At 47.5% G+C, this 15,752-nt stretch overlaps 1 protein-coding gene across 1 annotated transcript; it reads left to right on the top strand.

Annotated features, from left to right (window-relative positions):
• The first annotated feature begins 529 nt into the window (after positions 1-529).
• LOC140418909 (uncharacterized) lies at positions 530-8,321 on the top strand. The gene is given in 3 exon segments (XM_072502572.1): positions 530-606; positions 4,128-5,582; positions 5,585-8,321. Coding segments are annotated over 2 exon segments (1,347 nt in total). The 5' UTR covers positions 530-606; positions 4,128-4,537; the 3' UTR covers positions 5,887-8,321.
• Positions 8,322-15,752: the final 7,431 nt, after the last annotated feature.

The raw sequence follows: 15,752 nt of genomic DNA, 5'->3' as shown, positions 1-15,752 counted from the left end.
TGTACAGTTTTGTCTTGATACTCTGCACGTGGGGATTCCCTGTTTGTGATCTTGTAACAGGTCTTGTCCGTGTCTTTGTCCCCAGACCTACTGTCCACTAGGTGTCGTGCTCGTGCTTTTATGTGGTTGCTGTCCTTGTGTGTGATTGGTTGTGGTGTTGTGTGCTCTGATTTGTCTGTTGGTGTGTCCACCATGATGTGTGTGTTTGAATATCATGACAGACGGCAGCCGTTAACTCAGGCCTGTCACCGGGAGCAGGCCGCAGCTGTCCCCCCGCTCGATGCAAACCCGGGCCCGGAAACTTCTTATTGGAATTTGGAGTCTGCACCGGATTTCAGTGAAACCTCCTGGCCGAGTCCAGCATCGGCACTGCGCATGCTCCAGTTCACAAGGCTCAGAGAGTGATTGACGGCAGCTGTAAACCAATAGGAAGAGAGGGGTGGGTCTGGAGACCAAGTGGTTGCACCGGGTCCTCCAACCAATCGGAGTGAATGAGGGGCGGAGCTGAGCCCGGTCTACCACGTGATTTGGAGCATGCGCAGTACAAATGACAACTCCGGATTCAGGTGGTCGGGTGGAAATACTCAGCCGGTCAAATTCGGTCTGGTGAGTCATGAGGGAGGGATGGAGCCGCCGGATGGGTCGGGAGGCTTCATAAACACTCCGTGCAGCCCAAGCCCGGAATACGAAGCTACATACAGCAGTTGAACCGGCGAAAGCTGCTCGGGCTTTTCCCCGAGACAGGCCCGAGTGGCCGGGTGCATGCGCAGGGAGCGAGAGCCCCGGCTTTGCCCCGCCTCCCATTCACTCTGATTGGCTGGAGGGCCAGCTGCTCTTGTTCGATTCTCCAGCCCCGTCCCCTCTTCCTATTGGTCCGAAACCGCCGTCAATCAGTCCCCGTGCATTGTGAGCTGGAGCAAACCCTTCCCAATCATTGTCAGCTCCCTGGTTTGCAGCTGCGGAGCTTCTCCCTCCCGGGAACAGGCCCAGGTTAACGGGCCCCATCCTGCTTCAGACACTGGAGGATGGTTCACATCAGAGGATGGCGGAGGGGGACAAGAAATAAGCGCTTCCACTTCGCACTCAAATCAATGAGGAGTCTGATCTCTGGCAAGGAAGGAAACCCTGGCAGGTGGGCGGGGAGGATTCACAAACACCTGTTGGAGGCCCCAAACCCCAATAAGATCCATTGGTTTTATTGTCAGTCTGCAGACAGGAGCTGGAGAACTGAACCCAGGCAGAGGAGACGGAGGGAGAAACAGAGTGGAGGAAAGAAATGGTGCAGATGGTGAGATGGGCAGCATGGTAGCATAGTGGTTCGCACAATTGCTTCACAGCTCCAGGGTCCCAGGTTCGAGTCACTGTGCGGAGTCTGCACGTTCTCGTGTGTGCGTGGGTTTCCTCTGGGTGCTCCGGTTTCCTCCCACAGTCCAAAGATGTGCAGGTTAGGTGGATTGGCCATGCTAAATTGCCCTTAGTGTCCAAAATTGCCCTTAATGTTGGGTGGGGTTATTGGATTATGGAGATCGGGTGGAGGTGTGGGTTTGGGTAGGGCACTCTTTCAAAGAACCGGTGTAGCCTCGATGGGAAAATCGACCGTGGATATCTGAGGAAATAAGGGAGAGTATCACATTGAAGGAAAAACCATACAAAGTGGCAAAGATTAGTGGGAGACTAGAGGACTGGGGAATCTTTAGGAGGCAACAGAAAGCTACTTAAAAAAGCTATAAAGAAGAGTAAGATAGATTATGAGAGTAAAGTTGCTCAGAATATAAAAACAGACAGTAAAAGTTTCTACAAATATATAAAACAAAAAAAGAGTGGCGAAGGTAAATATTGGTCCTTTAGAGGATGAGGAGGGAGATTTCATAATGGGAGATGAGGAAATGGCTGAGAAACTGAACAGGTTTTTTGGGTCGGTATTCACAGTGGAAGACACAAATAACATGCCAGTGACTGATAGAAATGAGGCCATGACAGGTGAGGACCTTGAGAGGATTGTTATCACTAAGGAAGTAGTGATGGGCAAGCTAATGGGGCTAAAGGTAGACAAGTCTCCTGGCTCTGATGGAATGCATCCCAGAGTGCTAAAAGAGATGGATAAGGAAATTGCAAATGCACTAATAATTTACCAAAATTCACTAGACTCTGGGGTGGTCCCGGCGGAGTGGAAATTAGCAAACGTGACACCACTGTTTAAAAAAGGAGGTAGGCAGAAAGTGGGTAATTATAGGCCAGTGAGCTTAACTTCAGTAGTAGGGAAGATGCTGGAATCTATCATCAAGAACGAAAAAGGGAGGCATCTGGTTGGAAATTGTCCCATTGGGCATACGCAGCATGGGTTCATAAAGGGCAGGTCGTGCCTAACTAATTTAGTGGAATTTTTTGAGGACATTACCAGTGCAGTAGATAACAGGGAGCCAATCATAGAATCATAGAATTTACAGTGCAGAAGGAGGCCATTCGGCCCATCGAGTCTGCACCGGCTGTTGGAAAGAGCACCCTACCGAAGGCCAACACCTCCACCCTACCCCACAACCCAGCAACCCCACCCAACACTAAGGGCCATTTATCATGGCCAATCCACCTAACCTGCACATCTTTGGACTGTGGGAGGAAACCGGAGCACCCGGAGGAAACCCACGCACACACTGGGAGGATGTGCAGACTCCACACAGACAGTGACCCAAGCCGGAATCGAACCTGGGACCCTGGAGCTGTGAAGCAATTGTGCTATCCACAATGCTACCGTGCTGCCCTGGATGTGGTATATCTGGATTTCCAGAAAGTCTTTGACAATGTGCCACACAAAAGGATGCTGCATAAGATAAAGATGCATGGCATTAAGGGGAAAGTAGTAGCATGGATAAAGGATTAGTTAATTACTAGAAAGCACAGGAAAATGGGAATAGATAGGTGTTTGATGGCCAGCACAGACACAATGGGCTGAAGAGCCTCTTCCTATGCTTTAAAACTCTATGACACTATGACAGAAAGCAGAGATTAGGCACAATGCGTCTTTTTGAGGTTGGCAAGATATATTGAGTGATGTGCCATAAGGATCAGTGCTGGGACCGCAACAGCCCAGGCAACATCATAGAGTTTTACAGCACAGAAAGAGGCCCCTTGGCCCATCATGTCTGAGAACAAATAGCGATTCACCAGGCCCAAGTGAACGGCCGCCATCTTTATGGGAGGCAACGATAATAATGTGCATGCAGAGCCGCCATCTTTATAGGGGGCAATGTGCAGCAGGGTGCACGTGTGGTGCTCCCTGTCAGCAGGAGGAGAGAATATTGTGAATTTCTAACCCAGACGAACAGTGATGGATTCTGGATACTCCTTTTGCAGGGGGTTAGAAGGGGAGGATTTAAACACAGCAAACTCAAACCAAGAGAAATGTTTGTCTCTTCTGAGATAGGTCTTTTACTGGGTTGCAGCTTGGAGCTGAAGATTGAGATGGGGAGGCTCCAATTTCATTCTATCATGTGGCTGACCAGGAATCTCTCCCACTCCTGTCATCTGCTGTTGGTGTCTGTTGGAAGGATTTACAGGCTGATGCTGTGAAGAAGAGTCATACAGACTCAAAATGTTAACTCTATTTTCACTCTCCACAGACGCTGCCAGACCTGCTGCGTTTTCCAGCATTCCCTGTCTCTGTTTCAGATTCCAGCATCCACAGGACTTTACTTTTCTTGATACTCAATCCGTTTGGCCAAGTTTTAAATGCACTTTCCTTGGTCATCAACTCCTAGAGTGGGACTGGAACCCAGAGCTGGTTCAGAGTCAGGGTAATCTACCGCTGCACCATAACATCTCTGAAACACAATCGAGACTAATAAATCCTAAAGAAAAATAGGAAATAATCCTTTCTTCAGACAGTTGCTAAAATGTGGAGTTCACTAAGACTGGAAGTGGTTGACATAAATAACTGAGTTGCGTACACCAGGAAACTAAATGAGGAGCTGAGAGAAATGGGATCAGAATGCGAAGCTCTCGAGCTGAGATGAGGTCAGCAGAATGAGGAGAGTCTTATGTGAAGCAGAAACTCTAGTACGGACCAGATGGGTCGAATGGCCAATTATGTATCATATATTCTTTGTAATTAATTGTAAATTATTTTACAGGGTAATAGAAGAGGAGGAATTGCAGTCCGGAGAATCAAACCAGTTCTCAGGTCTGACGGAGTCAATCGAATCATCGGGATCTGAAGGAATTTAATTGATGACTCAGCTGGAAATTGGTGAGAGTCCGTTCGCCTGCTCCGTGTGTGGGAAGGGACTGATACAGCTGTAAACATGCAGACACGACAGCGAGCTCGCAATAGTGAGAGTCCATTAACCTGCTCCTTGTGTGGGAGGTGATTGATACAGCTGTAAACATGCTGACACGACAGCGAGGTCGCAATAGTGAGAGTTGACCTGCTCCGTGTGTGAGAGGGGATTGATACAGCTGTAAACATGCAGACACGACAGCGAGCTTGCAATAGTGAGAGTCCGTTCACCTTGTGTGGGAGGGGATTGATACAGCTGTAAACATGTTGACACGACAGCGAGCTCGCAATAGCGAGAGTCCGTTCCCCTGCTCCGTGTGTGGGAAGAAATTCATGTGTTCATCCAACCAGCTGGCTCATCAACTCGATCATATTGATGAGGAGCCTCTTCAAAGCTCTGATTCTGAGGATGGCTCTGATACCTCCGAGGAACTGGTCCAATACCAGCGAGTTCACACTGATGCCAGACCATTCAGCTGCTCCCACTGTGGGAAGAGGTTCAGTCAGTCCTACCGCCTCGCGGAGCACCAGCTCCTTCACACACACGAGAGACCATTCAGCTGCTCCCACTGTGGGGAGTTGTTCACTGATTCTGTGCATCTCATTGAGCACCAGCAAGTTCACAACAAGGACAGGCCATTCAGCAGCTCTCAGCATGGAAAGAGATTCACTCAGTCCTCCCACTACACTGAGCACCAGCTCATTTCCTCCGTTGGTGAGAGGAAGGGACCTTTTAAATGCTCAGTGTGTGAGAAGACCTTTAAAAGAAACTTTAATCTGCTGAGACACCAGCGCACTCACACCGGGGAGAGGCCGTTCCCCTGCTCTAGATGTGGGAAGAGATTCGCTCATTCATTCCACCTTCGGAGACACAAGCAAGTTCACACTGGGGAGAGACCATTCACCTGTTCCATGTGTGGGAAAGCCTACAGTCGCTCATCTGACCTCGTGATACACAAAAGGATTCACACTGGAGAGAGGCCATATGCCTGCTCCGAGTGTGGGAAGGGATTCACTCGTTTAGTCCACCTTTTGATGCACAAAACGGTTCACACTGGGGAGAGGCCATTCTCTTGCTTTGTGTGTGCGAAGAGATTTACTCAGTCAGCTGCCCTGCGCGCACACAAGCGAGTTCACACCGGGGAGAGGCCGTTCACCTGCTTTGTGTGTGGGAAGAGTTTCTCTTGTTTGTCCCAGGTTTTGATACATGAGCGAGTTCACACCGGGGAGAGGCGGTATCTTTGTCACGTATGTGGGAAGGGATTTACTAGTTTACACCACCTGCAGAGACACCAGCTTGTTCACACCGGGAGAAGCCGTTTATCTGCTCTGTGTGTGGGAAGGCTTTCCCTGAGTTGTCCAGCCTCCGGAGACACAACCACATCCACACTGGGAAGAGGCCGTTCACCTGCTCTGTTTGTGGGACGAGATTTATTCAGTCATTCAATCTGCTGAAACACCGGAGAGTTCACACCAGGAAGAAGCTGCTCACCTGCTCTGTGTGTGAGAAGAGATTTACTCAGTCATCCAACCTGCTGAGACACCAGAAACTTCACACGTTACCAGAAAAGTTGAATTCTGTTGTTCCTGTTGAGAATCACACCCAGGATTGAACCTTTTCTACTTTCTAACTCTAGATTATTTCAGTCTCAAACTTCCAGTTACTCTCATGGATAAGTCCCAGCTCCCCATACCTTCCAGAGTGCCTCTCCTGGCCTTGGAATCCAGGGAAGTATCACTAACATTCCCAGTGATCAATAAAACAAAACCCTGTCTGTTAATCACTTTCAGATACTGGACACATTGCCTGGACTGGAGATTTTCAGCTGTGAAGAGAGGCTGGTTAGGTTGGGGTTGTTTTCCTTACAGCAGAGAAGGCTGTGCGACTGGGGGGGAAACTTTATTGAAGTGTCCAAAATTATGAGGGCCATAGGGTGGATAGAAAGAAACCTTTTCCCTTAATAGAGGAGTCAGTAACCACGAAGCAGATTTTTATGGTAAGGAGCAGGAGATTGAGGGGATTTGAGGAGAAATGTTTTCACACAGAGTGTGGTGGGAATCTGGAACTCACTGCCTGAAAGGCTGCTCGAGGCGGGAACCCTCACATTTAAGAAGCATTTACGTCAGCACTTAAAACGTCAGAACGTACAATACTATGGATCAAGTGCTGGAAAATGGGATTAGAATAATCGGTGCTTGATGGCCGGCACAGGCACGATGGGCCGAAGGGGCCTCTTTTAATAATCGTTTATTGTCACAAGTAGGCTTCAATTTGGTGTTGTAAGACTGACTGATGTCTCAGAGCATCTCCCAGAGAAATGGCAAATGGAGTTTAATCTGGACAAATGTCAGGTAATGCATTTTGGTAAGTCTAACATTGAGGGGACCGTAAATGGCAAAACTCTTAGGAATACAGAAAGTCAGAGAGATCTGGGCGTGCAGGTCCACAGATAGACCATAGAACAGTGCAGCACAATACAGGCCCTTCAGCTCACGGTGTTGTGCCGACCATTTATCCTAACCTTCACCCCTTCAATTTACTGCTGTCCATGTGCCTGTCTAAGAGTCGCTTAAATGTCCCTAATGGCTCTGACTCTACCACCTCTGCTGGCAGTGCATTCCACACACCCACCACTCTCTGTGTAAAGAACCTACCTCTGACATCTCCCCTATACCTTCCTCCAATTGCCTTAAAATCTTTGAAGGTGGCAACACAAGTGGACAAGGTAGTCAAGAAAACATACATAACGCTTACCTTCATTGGATGGGGCATCGAGTTCACAGCCCAAAGGCAGAATTGCAGTGTAAAGTACATAAAATTCAGATTTGGATGAAGGAATCAAGCTAAAACAATGGAAATCTGAGACAATCCTGTGATAACAACAGTTAATAAATTAATCAGGTGACAGGGAAATGGTGGATGGGATATTAAAAGAAGGAATATTAAATTAAAATTATATTACAATTGGAGTTTGTACATTCTCCCTGTGTTTGCATGGGTCTCACCCCCACAACCCAAAGATGCTCAAGGTAGGTGGATTGGCAATGCAAAATTGCCCCTTAATTGGAAAAAATGAATTGGGTACTCTAAATTTAAAAAAAGAAAATTATATTACAGTTACAGACCTATACATCATTCCTATATTACAGGCTCAGAAATAGATTTACATTTATTGTCACATGTACCGAGGTACAGTGAAAATTATTGTTCTGCATACAGTCCAGTCAGATCGTCCATACATGAAAAACGTAGGGCATACAATAGATACAATGTAAATACACAGACATCGGGTGAACCGTATGGAGTATGGTGCTACACCAGAGAAGATGTGTGAAGAGTTGAGTTCAGTCTGTAAGAGGGTCACTTAGGAGTCTGGCAGCAGCGGGTAAGAAGCTGTTTATGAATCTGTTGGTGCGTGATCTCAAACTTTTGTATCTTCTGCCTGATGGAAGAGAGAATATCCTGGATGGGAAGGGTCTTTGATTATGATAATCTTTTATTGTCACAAGTATGAACTTACTGTGAAAAGCCCCTATGCTGCCCACTTTCCCAAGGCAGCGGGAGGTGTAGACAGAGTCAGTGGGTGGGAGGCAGGTTCACGTGACGTCCTGGACTGTGTTCACGTCTCTCTCTAGTTAAAATCACTCCAGTGCAGATGGAGGCCATTCAGCCCATCGAGTTTGCACCGACCCTCTGGAATAACACTCAACCCAAGCCCACTCCCCTTCTCTATCTTAATAACTCCTAACCTAAGCATCTTTTCTGGAAACTGAGGGACAATTTAGCATGGTTAATCCACCTATGAAGCAACGGTCTTGGGCCGATCAGTTACCATACCAAGCTGTGATGCAGCAGAAAGCTTTCTATGGTGCATCTGTAAAAATTGGCAAGAGTCAATGTGGACATACCAAATGTCCTTAGTTTCCTGTGGAACATACGAAGTACATTTAAAACTCATTATTTAAGTATTTCACTGAGGACCAGGAACTATGTAAGGATTTGACTCTGTTTTATTGCAGAGCTATTAATAAAATCAGTAAAAGACAATCTGTTGTTGGGAGTTTGATTCTCTGGTGTCTGAAACCACAAGATTCAATGTTTAGAGGCAACAAGATGAACAAGGAAACACATCAAGGCGCAAAACTCCAGCTGGATATTCACAGGAGAAAGTCTGTTATCAAACACCTCGAATGAATGAAATGAAAATCACTTATTGTCACAAGTAGGCTTCAAATGAAGTTACTGTGAAAAGCCCCTAGTCACCACATTCTGGCACCTGTTCGGGGAGGCTGTTGCGGGAATCGAACCGTGTTGCTGGCCTGCCTTGGTCTGCTTTCAAAGCCAGCAATTTAGCCCTGTGCTAAGATCCCAGTTGTAAGAAACTCAAATCATTTGTAAATATCTTTCAAATGCTGACAGGTTGCAGCTGTCAGTTTCCATCACATTGATGCCAATGAAAGGTTAGAGAATGGTTATTCTGGAACTAAAAAACACGAGTTATATCACAGCTAGACCACTGAGTACAGTTCTGGTCACCACATTACAGGAAGAATGTGATTGTACTGGAGTGAGTAAGAACAAAGAACAAAGAAATGTACAGCACAGGAACAGGCCCTTCGGCCCTCCAAGCCCGCGCCGACCATGCTGCCCGACTAAACTACAATCTTCTACACTTCCTGGGTCCGTATCCTTCTATTCCCATCCTATTCATGTATTTGTCAAGATTCCCCTTAAATGTCCCTATCGTCCCTGATTCCACCACCTCCTCCGGTAGCGAGTTTGAGGCACCCACTGCCCTCTGCGTAAAAAACTTGCCTCGTACATCTACTCTAAACCTTGCCCCTCTCACCTTAAACCTATGCCCCCTAGTAATTGACCCCTCTACCCTGGGGAAAAGCCTCTGACTATCCACTCTGTCTATGCCCCTCATAATTTTGTATACCTCTATCAGGTCTCCCCTCAACCTCCTTCGTTCCAGTGAGAACAAACTAAGTTTATTCAACCGCTCCTCATAGCTAATGCCCTCCATACCAGGCAACATTCTGGTAAATCTCTTCTGCACCCTCTCTAAAGCCTCCACATCCTTCTGGTAGTGTGGCGACCAGAATTGAACACTATACTCCAAGTGTGGCCTAACTAAGGTTCCATATAGCTGCAACATGACTTGCCAATTCTTATACTCAATGCCCCGGCCAATGAAGGCAAGCATGCCGTATGCCTTCTTGACTACCTTCTTCACCTGTGTTGCCCCTTTCAATGACCTGTGGACCTGTACTCCTAGATCTCTTTGACTTTCAATACTCTTGAGGGTTCTACCATTCACTGTATATTCCCTACCTGCGTTAGTCCTTCCAAAATGCATTACCTCACATTTGTCCGGATTAAACTCCATCTGCCATCTCTCCGCCCAAGTCTCCAGACTATCTAAATCCTGCTGTATCCTCCGACAGTCCTCATCGCTATCCGCAATTCCACCAACCTTTGTCGTCTGCAAACTTACTAATCAGACCAGTTACATTTTCCTCCAAATCATTTATATATACTACAAAGAGCAAAGGTCCCAGCACTGATCCCTGTGGAACACCACTGGTCACAGCCCTCCAATGAGAAAAGCATCCTTCCATTGCTACTCTCTGCCTTCTATGGCCGAGCCAGTTCTGTATCCACCTTGCCAGCTCACCCCTGATCCCGTGTGACTTCACCTTTTGTACTAGTCTACCATGAGGGACCTTGTCAAGGGCCTTACTGAAGTCCATATAGACAACATCCACTGCCCTGCCTGCATCAATCATCTTAGTGACCTCCTCGAAAAACTCTATCAAGTTAGTGAGACACGACCTCCCCTTCACAAAACCGTGCTGCTTCTCACTAATACGTCCATTTGCTTCCAAATGGGAGTAGATCCTGTCTCGAAGAATTCTCCCCAGCAATTTCCCTACCACTGAAGTAAGGCTCACCGGCCTGTAGTTCCCGGGATTATCCTTGCTACCCTTCTTAAACAGAGGAACAACATTGGCTATTCTCCAGTCCTCCGGGACATCCCCTGAATACAGCGAGGATCCAAAGATTTCTGTCAAGGCCTCAGCAATTTCCTCTCCAGCCTCCTTCAGTATTCTGGGGTAGATCCCATCAGGCCCTGGGGACTTATCTACCTTAATATTTTTTAAGACACCCAACACCTCGTCTTTTTGGATCACAATGTGACCCAGGCTATCTACACCCCATTCTCCAGACTCAACATCTACCAATTCCTTCTCTTTGGTGAATACCGATGCAAAGTATTCATTTAGTACCTCGCCCATTTCCTCTGGCTCCACACATAGATTCCCTTGCCTATCCTTCAGTGGGCCAACCCTATCCCTGGCTACCCTCTTGCTTTTTACGTATGTGTAAAAAGCCTTGGGATTTTCCTTAACCCTATTTGCCAATGACTTTTCGTGACCCCTTCTAGCCCTCCTGACTCCTTGCTTAAGTTCCTTCCTACTTTCCTTATATTCCACGCAGGCTTCGTCTGTTCCCAGCCTTTTAGCCCTGACAAATGCCTCCTTTTTCTTTTTGACGTGGCCTACAATATCACTCGTCATCCAAGGTTCCCGAAAATTGCCGTATTTATCCTTCTTCCTCACAGGAACATGCCGGTCCTGTATTCCTTTCAACTGCCACTTGAAAGCCTCCCACATGTCAGATGTTGATTTGCCCTCAAACATCCGCCCCCAATCTATGTTCTTCAGTTCCCGCCTAATATTGTTATAATTAGCCTTCCCCCAATTTAGCACATTCATCCTAGGTCCACTCCTATCCTTGTCCACCAGTACTTTAAAACTTACTGAATTGTGGTCACTGTTACCGAAATGCTCCCCTACTGAAACATCTACCATCTGGCCGGGCTCATTCCCCAATACCAGGTCCAGTACCGCCCCTTCCCTAGTTGGACTGTCTACATATTGTTTTAAGAAGCCCTCCTGGATGCTCCTTACAAACTCCGCCCCGTCTAAGCCCCTGGCACTAAGTGAGTCCCAGTCAATATTGGGGAAGTTGAAGTCTCCCATCACCACAACCCTGTTGTTTTTACTCTTTTCCAAAATCTGTCTACCTATCTGCTCCTCTATCTCCCGCTGGCTATTGGGAGGCCTGTAGTATAACCCCAACATTGTGACTGCACCCTTCTTATTCCTGATCTCTACCCATATAGCCTCACTGCCCTCTGAGTGTCCTCTCGCAGTACAGCTGTGATATTCTCCCGAACCAGTAGCGCAACTCCGCCTCCCCTTTTACATCCCCCTCTATCCCGCCTGAAACATCTAAATCCTGGAACGTTTAGCTGCCAATCCTGCCCTTCCCTCAACCAGGTCTCTGTAATGGCAACAACATCATAGTTCCAAGTACTAATCCAAGCTCTAAGTTCATCTGCCTTATCCGTAATACTTCTTGCATTAAAACATATGCACTTCAGGCCACCAGACCCGCTGTGTTCAGCAACTTCTCCCTGTCTGCTCTGCCTCAGAGCCACACTGTCCCTATTCCCTAGTTCTCCCTCAATGCTCTCACCTTCTGACCTATTGCTCCCTTGCCCACCCCCCTGCCATATCTGGTGGTACAGAAGAGATTTATCTGGATGTTTCCAGGATTGGGGAATGTTAACTGAGGAAAGATTGGATTGACTAGGATTGTTTTCTGTGGAACAGAGGAGGCTGAGTGGGCATTTAATTGAGGTGCATAAAATTATGAGGGTCCCAGATATAGTGGATCAGCTGGCAGAAGGACCTATTTCATTAACAGACAGCTCAGTAACCTGGGGGCAGAGATTTAAGTTATCTATTGGAAGGATTAGAGGGGAATTGAGGATTTTCTTCACCCAGGGGTGTGGTGGGGATCTGGAACTCTGAATGAAAGGGAGGTAGAGACAGAAACCCTCATCACATTTAAAGACACCCTGATGTGGAGTTTCTGTGACCTGCAGGCTACAGACCAAGAAGTGGAAAGTGGGATTAGACTGGATAAGGAATTTTCAGCCAACACAGACACAATGGGCTGAATGACCTCTGTGCTGTAAATGTCTAGGATTCTGTGATGACAAGTGATCCTCGGGTTTTTATCCAAGACAGACCTCGGCGCAATCAGTTACGCCAAGTGTTGATGTGATGGATTAAGCGGTCAGGTACCAGGAGCAGTGATTAAAATGGAAATATCAGTAAATCCTGATATAGTTTATCTGTATATGGTTCCATTTTAATAACTTCTCCTGAATGTGACCGTCACCCAGGATTTGATTTATTTATAATAATAATCTTTATTGTCACAAGTCGGCTTCCATGAGGTTACTGTGAAAAGCCCCTAATCCGCCACATTCCGGGCCTGTTCGGGTACACTGAGGGAGAATGCAGAATGTCCAAATTACCTAACAGCACGTCTTTCGGGGCTTGTGGAGGAAACCGGAGCACCCGGAGGAAACCCACACAGACACAGGGAGAATATGAAGACACTGCACAGACAGTGACCCAAGCCAGGCGCTGTGAAGCAACAATGCTAACCACCGTGCTACCGCGCTGCCCACACTGCTGGCCTTGCACTGCATCATATGAAAATTGTCAATACATCTGGTTCAAAACAGAAGTTCAGGTCTTAATGTCTTATTTGATTTCACTTTGCTGTGTTTAAATCCTCTCCTTGTAACCCCCTGTAAAAGGAGTTTCCAGAATCCATCACTGTCAGTCCTGCTGAGTGGACAGGGCTCACCGCGCATGCGCCCTGCTGCACACTGTCCCCTATGAGGATGCTGGTGGTTAACTGGGGAAAGGCTCTGCAGGAAAACCTTCCCGCTCGGTGCAAACTCGGGAGCGGTAATTTCTTGTTTTAGCTTTGAGGCCTCCACTGGGTCTTTGTGAAGCCTCCCCTCCCACCCACTGCATCTAACGCTGCCTCTGCTTATCCGCCTCCTTCACGCCTGAATGAATGAAATGAAAATCGCTTATTGTCACAAGTAGACTTCAATGAAGTTACTGTGAAAAGCCCCTAGTCGCCACATTCCGGCGCCTGTTCGGGGAGGCTGTTACGGGAAGATGAGACAAACAAGTGTCTGTCCCTGGACATGAGCCGCACTGCGCATGTGCCACATCACAATGCTCGGGGAGTGATTGACGGCAGCTCCGGACCAATAGAAAAGGGGGAGGACCGAGCGGGAGAGGCCGGTTCGCCAACCATTCGGAGTGAATGAGGGGCGGCCCTGATTGTGGATCTCCCTCATTGGCTGAGATTCTGGATTATTTTTTCTTCCCATTGGCCACGTGGGTGTGGTTTCCAGATTCTCATTTCCTACCTGAGAATTGTTGACCAACTGGAAGACGTGGGAGGACCGGGCGGACTCTGGTCCTCCCACCAATCAGACTGCAGGTTTTGTGTGATTGAAGATTGAGCTTCACACAGACTGAAACTGCTTCCTGAGTCAAACTTGAATAATTTCTTTCCACTTCAGTGGACGCTTTTAGAGTCCATTGAGCCTTCTGCAGAACTGTCACAACAAGGAACAACAAACATTAACTCTGTTTCACTTGCCACAGATGTGGCATGGTGGCGCAGTGGTTAGCACTGCTGCATCGCACAGTGGTTAGCACTGCCGCACTAGCGACCTGGGTTCAATTCCAGCCTAGTGTAACTGTGGAGTTTGCACATTCTCCCCATGTCTGCGTGGGTTCCCTCCGGATGCTCCAGTTTTCTCCCACCATCCAAAGATATACAGGTTTGGTGGATTGGCCAAGCTAAATTGCCCCTTAGTGACCAAAGGTGAAGTTGGATTCGGGGGAGAGGGCGGGGGAGGTGCGCCTGGGTGGGGTGCTCTTTTGTCGGGTTGGTGCAAACTCGATGGGACGATTCCTCCTTCTGCACTGTAGGGATTCTGTGATGCTGCCAGATCTGTTAAGTTAATCTCCCATTTTCTGTTTAGTTAATCTCCCATTTTCTGTTTTTACTCTACATAACACACTTTTTTAATCCACTAATTATATTTATTGAACCACTGTACCATCGCTACCAGGAGCAGTGTGTTGATGTTTCAGCTATTCTGACCTTGGGTGACTGTGTGGAGTTTGCACATTCTCCCCGTGCCTGTGTGGGTTCCTTTTGGGTGCTCTAGTTTTCTCCCACCGTCCAAAGATGTGCAGGTTAGGTGGATTGACCATGCTAAGTTGCCCTTAGTGTCCAAAAAAAGGATCGGTGGGGTTACTGGATTATGGGGATAGGGTGGAGGCATGGGTTTGAGTGGGGTGCTCTTTCCAAGGGCTAGTGCAGGCTTGATGGGCCGAATAATCTCCTTTTGCACTGTTAGTTGTATCATTCAGTCGAATTTTCTATCTCACATTCTCTTCCGATTGCTCTGTCTGGTGGTAATGCCGTGACGGTAGCACAGTGGTTATGCCGTGACGGTAGCACAGTGGTTAGCACTGTTGCTTCACAGTACCTGGGTCCCCAGTTCAATTCCGATTTGGGTTACTGTCTATGCAGAGTCTGCACATTCTCCCCATGTCTGCGTGGGTTACCTCCCAGAACTCCTGAAAGACGAGCTTGTCAGGTGAATTGGACATTCTGAATTCTCCCTCTTGTGTACCCACTCAGGCGCCAGAATATGGCGACTAGGAGATTTTCACAGGAACTTCATTGCAGTGCTAATGTAAGCCTACTTGTGACAATAATAAAGATTATTATGTGTGTGGGTATTTTAAGGAGCAGGTAGAATTTCCTTGGTTCTAACTGTTGTCCCCTCATATATTCCATCTGTTTTTGGTTAATGTGTCTGGAGTCTGAGTTCTTCCAGCCCATCTCCAAATCTCCTTCCTGTCTCGGGTAGATGGGTCGAGGTAGCTTGGTGTTGTGATTAGTGTTGTTCTATTGTCTGTCTGTCTCCAGCAGGTATAGTTGTCTATCGATAATGACTGTGCTGCTACCCTTGTCTTCTGGTCTTATGAACATATCCGTGTTGCATCCAAGCTCCCAGATTGTCTGTCTTTCTCTCCGGGTAAGATTCTGTTTGTCTCTTGTATTTCACTGTGACAGGGCAGATGATTGAAGGGATTCATAGAATCATAGAATTTACAGTGCAGAAGGAGGCCATTCAGCCCATCAAGTCTGCAACACCCCGAGAAAGAGCAGCATACCCAAGCCCAAACTTCCACCCTATTTCCGTAACCCAGTTAACCCTACCCCACCTTTTTGGACACTAAGGGAAATTTAACATGGCCAATCCACCTGACCTGCACATTTTTGGACTGTGGGAGGAAACTCAAGCAGACACTGGGAGAACGTTCTGACTCCACACGGTGACCCAAGTCGGGAATCTAACCTGAGCCCCTGGAGCGGTGAAGCAACTGTGCTAACCACTGTGCTGTCCTTGGGAGGCCTGGAATAGATGGGCAATGATTTGGGAGGTGACAACACGTTCAAAAAGTTGAGGAGAGGGAGGTTGAAGATGGGGCAAAAATTTGTAAG

Source organism: Scyliorhinus torazame, chromosome 5, assembly GCF_047496885.1.
Source record: "Scyliorhinus torazame isolate Kashiwa2021f chromosome 5, sScyTor2.1, whole genome shotgun sequence".
Lineage (NCBI taxonomy): Eukaryota > Metazoa > Chordata > Chondrichthyes > Carcharhiniformes > Scyliorhinidae > Scyliorhinus > Scyliorhinus torazame.
Note: the sequence above shows the minus strand (reverse complement) of the source record. Positions and strands in the feature narration are given on the sequence as shown.